At 46.4% G+C, this 10,000-nt stretch overlaps 1 protein-coding gene across 1 annotated transcript in view; it reads left to right on the top strand.

The window, feature by feature from the left end:
- The window catches only part of LOC310817788 (clathrin coat assembly protein AP180-like), a 28,042-nt gene that overhangs the window by 7,335 nt on the left and 10,707 nt on the right, over positions 1–10,000 (top strand). The window contains exons 2-13 of the mRNA XM_083688491.1: positions 740–882; positions 1,958–2,033; positions 3,142–3,244; positions 3,718–3,811; positions 4,206–4,317; positions 5,078–5,184; positions 5,336–5,377; positions 6,075–6,136; positions 7,075–7,087; positions 7,211–7,308; positions 7,672–7,748; positions 8,071–8,085. Coding sequence (XP_083544617.1) covers positions 740–882; positions 1,958–2,033; positions 3,142–3,244; positions 3,718–3,811; positions 4,206–4,317; positions 5,078–5,184; positions 5,336–5,377; positions 6,075–6,136; positions 7,075–7,087; positions 7,211–7,308; positions 7,672–7,748; positions 8,071–8,085 — 942 coding nt within the window. The remainder of the gene's footprint in view (positions 1–739; positions 883–1,957; positions 2,034–3,141; positions 3,245–3,717; positions 3,812–4,205; positions 4,318–5,077; positions 5,185–5,335; positions 5,378–6,074; positions 6,137–7,074; positions 7,088–7,210; positions 7,309–7,671; positions 7,749–8,070; positions 8,086–10,000) is intronic.

Below are 10,000 nucleotides of genomic sequence, written 5' to 3'. Positions count from 1 at the left end.
CAGCGGTCCTTTTAGTTTGCAATCTAGTAGATCCCCCTATTTGTACCCACAGGATACACACACACACACATGCAGACGCGCACACACACGCGCGCGCGCGCATGCACACACACACGCGCACACACACAATCCAGTTGGTGTATGAACAGCGCTGCAGTGTGTATCCTCACTTGGCCTGGTGTTAAAGCTACACCATCAGCAAAAACAACACACTCAATCCCTGCATAGTTTTGGCAGCATGCTTCTCGGGCCATTGAAATATCTTACTCACTCCTGAATTAGTAATCACAAGATGTTTTAAACAAATCCTCTTTCCATCCATTAGGCCTGCACAAACTACCTCAGCACCTCTCTACAGTTTCACTCATTAAAAGGATAGTTCACCCAAATTACAAAATCACATATTACATTTACATTTATGGCATTTAGCCTTTATCCAAACATTTATGGCATTACGCCTTTATCCAAAGCGACTTACAACAAATACATTTGTTGAAGTAAGTGAATCATCTATCCATCACTCATCATAAGATAAAGTAATCAATGCTCAGACCAGGGGCCATAGGCCCCACATGTTGGGGTTCCCCTTACCCTGAAAGAAATGTCTATGGACAAGGACAGACTTCAAAATCCACAGTTTGGTTCTGTTTATCCCGGCCGTGTCACTAACCTAACACCCGTAACCCTGGTAATAACAACCCCCGACGGTAATAACAACCCCCATCCGCATGTGTTACAGATCTGATCTCAGCCACCAACGCCACCAACGTGAACATCCCCCAGATGGCCGACACGCTGTTCGAGAGGGCCACCAACGCCAGCTGGGTCGTCGTCTTCAAGGCCCTCGTCACCACCCACCACATGTGTGTCCATGGCAACGAGGTCAGCGGGCGCCGCCCAGGGCTCCTGTACGGTTGCTATGGGGAAGCCGAAAAAAAAAAAAAAGCGTTCTCTTTCGGATTATTTCCGATTTTTTTGTCGAGTTTGGTCGTTTTTTTTTAAATTTTATTTAATTTTTTTAGTATTGCATACTTTGGATAGTTGTGATTTGCTTTGGGTTCTTTATATAAGTTTCAACCATAACTCAACACTAAGCCTCTGTCTCCAAAGAGTTCTTGAAGATCTGAAAAACCAGACGAGTATCAGCTTCTACAGCACATCCCCACTTTGCACTTGAATTGGCTCCATTTATTTCTTATAATTATCTAAGCTCTACACATAGGAGTCTCTAGAAGTAGGGCCTAAGGCCGTTGTCTTACGTCAGAAAGCACAACAACTGCCTCTGCCTGTGGGTCAAGGCTCTGAGTGTCGCATAGGAATGACCCTGCCTGTCGTAAGACAATGGGCTCAGAGTTGATTTGGAAGGCCTAGTCAGTAGGCCTCACCATGTGACCTCCCTCTGTCCAGTGCTTTCAGAGGACATCAGGAAGGATTCCGCTTTAGAGAGTTGGTATGAATCCCAGGAGTCCGGTGCAGTGAGCGTAGCTGTCCGTGGTGCTGAAGTAGAGCTGTTGGAGTTGCTGTTGACGTTGCATTGAGAAAAGGCTTCCAACGACACATTGGCCTCTTTTGTTTATAGGGAAGGATTTCCCAATCCTTGTCCTTAAAGGTTCACATGTGTAAGGTTTTAAGGCTGTGTGAATAGCAAACCTACCGGGTGTGTGACTACTTCAACAATGTTTATCAAAAACGGTTGTGAACAACTCTTTATTTGACAGACAGGCTTGTGTGTCTTATTAGAAAGCTATCCTGGTAGGACTGTTTGAGTTGTTGTGTTGCTTCCTACAGATGCTTATTAGACTGTGTAAAATTAAGATTATATTTGAGTAGCATACTCTTTTGTGTCTATTTTTGATATGCCTCTATTCCCTAGTGTTTGTCTGTCTTGCACCGGTTAAGTGTACTATTTTATTGTAAGGTGTTACAAACTGCCAGTATATTTGTTCTCTTTCCTCAGAGGTTCATTCAGTACCTGGCCTCCAGGACCTCCCTGTTCAACCTCAGCAACTTTATCGACAAAACCGGCTCTCATGGTAAGGAGTGAGAGAGTGTGTGTGTCTGTGTGTGCGTGTGCGTGTGTGTGCGTGTGCGTGTGCGTGTGCGTGTGCGTGTGCGTGTGCGTGTGCGTGTGTGTGTGTGTGTGTGTGTGTGTGTGTGTGTGTGTGTGGGTGTGTGTGTGTGTGTCTGTGTGTGTCTGTGGGTGTGGGTGTATTTACTCACACACCAGACTGCTCTTGGGTTAGAATGACAGGAATAGGACAGATTAAATCAGCCAGAAGCCAATGCAGGCCTGTGACACACAGCATACAACACTCCAACAACACCATACCACACACACTACACACACTACACACACCACACACACACTACACACACTACACACACACACACACACTACACACACCACACACACCACACACACACTACACACACACACACACACACACACACACACACACACACCACACTACACACACTACACACACCACACACACACACACACACACACACACACACTACACACACTACACACACACATACACACACACACACACACACACACACCACACACACCACACACACACATGTGTGTGTGTGTGTGTGCGTGCGTGCGTGCGTGCGTGTGTGTGTGTGTTTCGACAGTGAAGCGGATGGATGTGTTCCCAGAAGAGAACACAAACACAGAAATCAGATCTAAGACTATCTGGACAAGCAGAAGGAGACAGGAAGAGAGGACTAGACAGGGCCATCTGGGGAGAGAGATAATGACCCCCCCCCCCTTCCCACTGTCTCATGCTAAAGTAAACACAAGTATCCTCTATACCCCTCCCCCTCCAATCTCAAACATGAGATATGCCACGATTCAGAAAACAGCAGAGCCTCGGGAGAATCGGCAGATAAGACCAATCATAATCACACAAGATAAGCCACGGGCCCTTAATGTGCCACCGTTTTAATCAATTCAGCGCTTGCAACGGGTGTAGCGGGTGCATAATCCACTTTCTCAGTTGATGCTGTTCCAAAGACGTCATCTCAGTCACGTTGTTGATGACGTAAATATTGTGGGCTAGATCGCCAATGGCTAAATATGGGCGGCTGCAGTTGGTACATTTGATTCGGGTTGCTCTTGTCTCCTCCCAGGATATGACATGTCTACGTTCATCAGACGGTATGGGCGGTACTTGAACGAGAAGGCCTTCGCCTATCGCCAGATGGCCTTCGACTTCACCAAAGTCAAGAAGGGGTATGTCAATCATCTCCTAACCTTGTTTTCCCTTCTTGTCTCTCTACACTTCTCTATGTATTGTCCCTTCTCGATGTCTTGTCCCTGTCCCTAACCCTAACCCTAACCCTAACCCTCCTCATGCTGCTGTTCACCTAACCCTGACAGCCAAAGAGCAGGCCTTTTAGTCCCACCCCCTATGTCACTCTACATTTCTCTATGTATTGTCCCTTCTCTCCACAAACCCTTTCTTGCTGTTGTTGAACACAATTATCCTCATCATTGTTCATCTCACTGTTCACCTCCACACTGAGGCCCTCCTCATGCTGTTGTTCACCTCCACACTGAGGCCCTCCTTATGCTGTTGTTCACCTCCACACTGAGGCCCACCACATCCCTGAGGCCCTAGTGCTGTTGTTCATCTCCACACCGAGGCCCACCTCATCCCTGAGGCCCTCCTCTCATGGTCTCTCTGGGTGTGTTTCTGCCCTTAGTGCTGAGGGGGTGATGAGGACCATGGCTCCTGATAAGCTGTTGAAAGGCATGCCCATCCTGCAGACCGAGATCGACACACTGCTGGAGTTTGATGTGAGTCAGACCTCTGGTCGTGTTTGGAGGTTTGAAGAAATTGATGATCATGATTTTTTTCATGGAGCTTTGGTTCTGAGGTCTTTGGCTTCTGGGTCAATTTTAGTATTAGCTAACTATGCCCCCCCCCCCCCTCTCTCTCTCTCTCTCGCTCTCCCACTCTCCCACTCTCTCCCTCTCTCTCTCTCTCTCTCTCCCCCTCTCTCTCTCCCTCTCTCTCCCTCTCTCTCTCCCCCTCTCTCTCTCCCTCTCTCTCTCTCTCTCCCTCTCTCCCCCTCTCCCTCTCTCTCTCCCTCTCTCTCTCCCCCTCTCTCTCTCCCTCTCTCTCTCTCTCTCCCTCTCTCCCCCTCTCTCTCTCTCTCCCTCTCTCTCCCTCTCTCTCCTTCTCTCTCAGGTCCATCCGAAGGATCTGAATAACGGCATCATCAATGCTGGGTTCCTGCTGCTGTTCAAGGACCTGGTCAAGCTGTTCGCCTCCTACAACGATGGCGTGATTAATCTTTTAGGTTCGCTGGGCTCTTCTGGTTGTTTGTTTCTATTAAAGGGTGAAAAAAGTAATATACAGTACATTAAATATGTACACACGTTGTTTGTCGTACCCCCCCCATGTATGCCCCTAACCCCCACTCCCATCGTCCCCGTCCCCCAAATAGACTTAGTCACATCAAAGACAAAGGCAGTGCATCACATTGTAGCCATTTAATACATGATCTTCAGGTGGGCAGAATAGAATTGCAAATAAAGACTCTTTATAAGATTGATAAATCGATAAAAACTAGTCTGCATATTCTATGGGTTGTTTTTTTGTACACTGGTTTAGTTTTCTATTCTCTTTTCTATTCTCCTTTTGTTATTTCTGTGTTAAAATCCATACAAATTAAATCACAAAAAATAATTCCATAACGTTAGCGAATGAAATGCCCAAGGGGATGTTTTGACGTTTATGAATATGACAGTTTGGCGATAGCATCATGATTGTATCTCAGCTCAGAAGTATGAGCAAGAATTTGTTCTTGACTTGACTCATCTGGCGAAATAAAGATCATATAAAAGAGATATTTAAATCAAAGCTTTACATGTGGTCCTCTGTGGCTCAGTGGGTAGAGCATGGCGCTAACAACGCTTAGGTTGTGGGTTTGAATCCCGCTGGGACCATATATACTGAAATGTACGCACTCACTGCAATGTAAGTCGCTTTGGATAAAAGCGTCAGCTAAATGGCATGTATCATTTAACTTAGTTGACCCTGTCATTGTGCGTCTGTAGAGAAGTACTTCAAGATGAAGAAGGCTGACTGCAAAGAGTCTCTGGAGATCTACAAGAGGTTCCTGACCAGAGTGACCAAGATTGGCGAGTTCATGAAGATTGCTGAGGTGCCGAACCCGTTATTACTGTACAAACACGACGTCATCTGATTACAATAATGTTGTAAACAGTTTATTGCCCCTTTATACACGTTAATGTATCATGTTGTGTGTTTTCTCACAATGGTCTTATCTCTCTTTTTCTCTTTCTCCCCTACAGACAATCGGAGTTGACAAAAACGACATTCCTGACATCAACTATGTAAGTCACCTGGTCTTATGTTTTGGTTATAGCAAAAGGCTTCTGCATTCTTCTGCGTACACAGTACTGTATATTCATAATGAGTGTCTGTGGCCTGATAAGTCACACACACACACACACACACACACACACACACACACACACACACACACACACACACACACATCACATACACACACACACACACACACACACACACACACAATGTCTCATCCATCATAATGTCCCCTCCCCATGCGCACCCAGTGTTTGCACCCTGGGGTAGTGGTGGATCTAGCAGACTCTGACGATGAAGACTGTCCCTTTAAGCCTAGGGGGTCCGAGGACAGTGACATGGTAACCATAGAGACACAGGGTGTCCTGGCAGAGTGCCTGTTTGGAGGATGAAGTGTTGGCATGTTGCACTCATGAGCTTATCTAAATAACATGTTTGCTGCGTGTGTGTGTGTGTGTGTGTGTGTGTGTGTGCGTGCGCGTGCGTGCATGTGTGTGTGCATGCGTGCGTGTGTGTTACTTTCTCTACTTGCCTGTGAGTTTGTGGCAGATGGAGTGGTGAAGTGAGTTCAAACCTGGCGGCCTAGAGTCCTGTGCTATTTATAGATGCGGCTCGCACAGAGATGTTAGAGAGAGGAGGTTAGGAATGAATGAAGTCGAACTGCTCCGTTGGTGTTTTCTGACTGTGTTTTTCTCTCCTCAGGCGCCCAGCAGCATCCTGGAGTCCCTGGAGACACACATGAACAGCCTCGAGGGCAAGAAGGGGTAAGAGCACACTTTAATTTTGACAGTGCTTTAATGTGGAGTGTGTTTCCAAAAAGACTGTAACGTAGTACTCCAGAGGCCACACACAGTACTAGCGGGGCTGTCGTCGAAGAGTGAATGCACTTCAGCGCCCTTTTGGAAACTTGGAAATGGTGGATAGAGGTTATATAAACAAAACGAATGTTTCGAAAATTGCTTTTTTCGCTTGTTTTGACAAAGTTGTACAATGTCCGTTTTTGAAAATAAACCTTGTTAGCGATGTCAGCTAACAAGAAAATGGAAAAGTGGAAATTGCTCTTCTGAAGAGTGACAAAAATGGGGAGAGGGTTGTTTTTCTTCAAACACACACCCCACAACCCAACATACACAAACACACACACACACACACACACACACACACACACACACACACACACACACCCCACAACCCAACATACTAAATCCTCCAGACTTCAAAAAGACAAGTGCTAACAGGACTGGAAAGTCTGGCAATGCGAGACTAAGAGATCTACTGCCAGCAGCACGATAGTGTCCCTAAAACAGTCGTACCTGCCTTTATTTTCATTTAATCCTTCTTCTCTCTATATTCCTTCTTGTTCATCCTTGGGGATCACAGTGAAGGGTGAGCATACATTATTTATTTGGGGCCTTGACTGTTGGAGTCACAGTGGTCGAGGCAATGGAGGTGTTATATTTCAGATTTCAAAAATAAAGAAGGAAAAACAGCTATACCTGTTTAGTGTTTCCTCCCAATGTTTCTGAAGCCCTCCAAAATGGAGTCCCTTTCCATTCCAGTTTCACTCCCCTGGAAAATGTATTTTTATAACATTGTAATAACATTGTAAACGTCAAGTGTCGTACATTTTCTGAAATGAGACGCTTTAAATGTTATCTTGTTCTGTGGCGATAAAGATTTACATTGTCTCCTTTTCTTTTAGGTCTCCAACAAAGGTGAGTTAAATTCAAATCAGTTTTTTCTCTTTTTTTTTTGTGCTCTTTTGTCATTCTGTCTGTCTCTCCTGGTTTTGTGTTGACAATGAGACACTAACAGGGGTCTCCCTCTCTGGATTCCAGGGGTCTCCCACCAATAACGTGTCCCCGACCTCCACTCCCGCCAAAAGTGCAGATGCCGTCCCCACTCTGGCGCCGCCGCCTGAAGAGGCCGCTTCAGAGTGAGTGACCACTTCCTGTGTGGCACCTTTACCTCATTTCCTGCCTCACCAACCGCTACATTTTAGGATTCAGTCTGTTACATTTGCGTCTCAGAAAAGTGAATGCAAGACTATCCAGAGTTGTGATATACGTATAAACGTATAAAAAACCTTTCTCTCTCTCAATCTTTCTTCCACTCTCTGCCAACCTTTCTGTCCCTCTCTCTCTTTCTTCCTTTGCCTTTGTCCCTCCATTCCATATTCCCCCACACTTTCTTGTTAACCCCCGTCCCCTCTCTCTCTCTCTCTCTCACTCTCTCTGTCTCTCTCTCCCTCCTCTCTCTCTCTATCCCTCTCCCTCCATCTCTCTCTCACTCTCTGTAGTTCTCTGTTGGATCTGGACCCCCTCTCCTCCTCTGGTCCCTCAGTAGGAGCATCAGCAGCCCCCATGTCCTGGGGAGGTAACGTCCCTCTCTGACTCACTAAAACTACAAACTCACTCACTCAAACTACCAACTTACTCCCTAGAACTACAAACTAGCTCACTAGAACTACAAACACGACAAATATTGTCATGACTAACAATAACAGATAACATTAGCATTGATATGTCCTTATTTGGGTCTTTCTGTCTTTCCTCTTCCAGAGATTAACTTGCTTCCCAGCTTAATGAAGTTCTAAATGAGTTGATTAATCTTTATTTAAAGGTCAGATTTTTTAATTAAGATTCCTTTAATGAAACGTTGCCCTTTTCCCTGTGCCTTCCTGGGACTGCTGCCACAGACCTCCTTGGATCAGGTGAGTGCTATCCCACAATTCCCCCTGGCTCTAAGCTCCAGTCAAGTGTGTTTAACCTTCAGCCAGACTACCATGCCAGTTCCTAGATGACCTCCTCCCTGTGTGTTTCATAGTGTTGCTCTCTCTCTCTCTCTGGTCCTGGTCTCAGTAGTGTCTCTCTTTCTTTCTCTCTCTTTCTTTGTTTCCCTCTGCTCTCTCTCCCTCCTCTGCATATCCCTCGTTTGTTTTGGTTCATATGGGGGCTCTTTTGTTGATTTTTGGGGGATCTTGTTTTGGTTTCAACACGGGCTTTCTTGGTTGTTCAATTGGTACTTCTTTTTCATTGGTTTGGCTCCTCTGGAGCATTTTGGGGTTGATTTGTTTCCTGTGTTTTTTTGGGGGGTGCTTTGGTTCCTCTCGGATGTTTTTGGGGTTGTTTTTGGGGTTGTTTTGGAACCTTGTTTTGGGGGTTGGTGCCTGCAGAAATGGGCGAGCCCATGCTTCCTGACCCTACCCTCGCTGTAGACTCCGCCCCCTCTCCTGCGGCGGCAACGCCCACGGCTGCAGCCACGGAGCCAAGCGTGACTCTGGCTCCTCCCCCTAGTGCAGCCGCCGCCCCCTCCCCCGGCGCTACGAATATGGATCTGCTGGGAGGTCAGTGGGCTTCCAGAGGATTCTCTAGACGGAATCGCTCCGGAAAGCTCAACCACACCCCTCAACATGCACACACACACACACCTGAGACCACACACATGAGAGCATGCTCGCACACACGTACACACACACTCACACACACACACACACACACACACACACACACACCTGAGACCACACACATGAGACACACACATGAGAGCATATACACACACACACACACACACACACATTCACACACACACACACACACACACACACATTCACACACGCGCACACAGACATGCTTCTCATACATTTTCACATGCTTCTCCTTGTTTGATAGGCAGACACGCTTTTGCTCTGTCTCAGAGAAAAGCCAATCTATCAAACATGCAGCGTCACGTTTTTTACAGCCGCTTAAGACGTCTTGTTTTGGCCCGGATTCTCACTGTGAACATTCATACTTTCTGCTTCTCTAGTAGCCCAAGACTTAGCCATCGCTTTCTAGTTCAGTGCTAGATTAATCCCGCCCACTGTGGACCTTGATGTGCCTCCTGTCTGTATTCTCATTCACCCATTCACCTGTCAATCATTCATGCCTCAAACCAATGTTATTATATGTGACCGGTCTAAACTGAATGACATTTACCTTTATACAGTAATGCACAGATGGCTCAAATCAAATACTGTACCTTTAATGTCCATCTATGCAACGACATTAACGGGAACTGAAGATTTATAAGTGTATAACTACATGAAAGTGAAAGCTTTTTTTTTTTTTTACTTTTCTGTATAGGCAGGCAAAGTATATCAAAGCTACTGCATCTTACGTTTCTTGAACATCATTTTCTGACTCTCTGTCTATCTATCTCTCGTTCCCGCAATGTCTCTCCCTTTTTCCATTCCCTCTCTTAATCTCTTGTGTGTGTGTGTGTGTGTGTGTGTGTGTGTGTGTGTATGTGTGTGTATGTGTGTGTATGTTGGGTTGTGGGGTGTGTGTGTGTGTGTGTGTGTGTGTTGTGGGGTGTGTGTGTGTGTGTGTGTGTGTGTGTTGGGTTGTGGGGTGTGTGTGTGTGTGTGTGTGTGTGTGTGTGTGTTGGGTTGTGGGGTTCATGTGTATGTTGGGTTGTGGGGTGTGTGTGTGTGTGTGTGTTGGGTTGTGGGGGGTGTGTGTGAATCTCAGACAACTTCGGGGGTGCTGCTCCTGCTGCTGAAGCCTCTGCAGCAGCCGAGGGCGCGGCCGCCACACCCACCCCAGCCACTGACGCTGGAGCCGGTGGGTGATAGGAAGTGTGTGTGT

The sequence above is a fragment of the Argentina silus genome, assembly GCF_951799395.1.
Source record: "Argentina silus genome assembly, chromosome: 17".
Lineage (NCBI taxonomy): Eukaryota > Metazoa > Chordata > Actinopteri > Argentiniformes > Argentinidae > Argentina > Argentina silus.
This window is presented reverse-complemented; position numbering and strand designations above follow the sequence as displayed.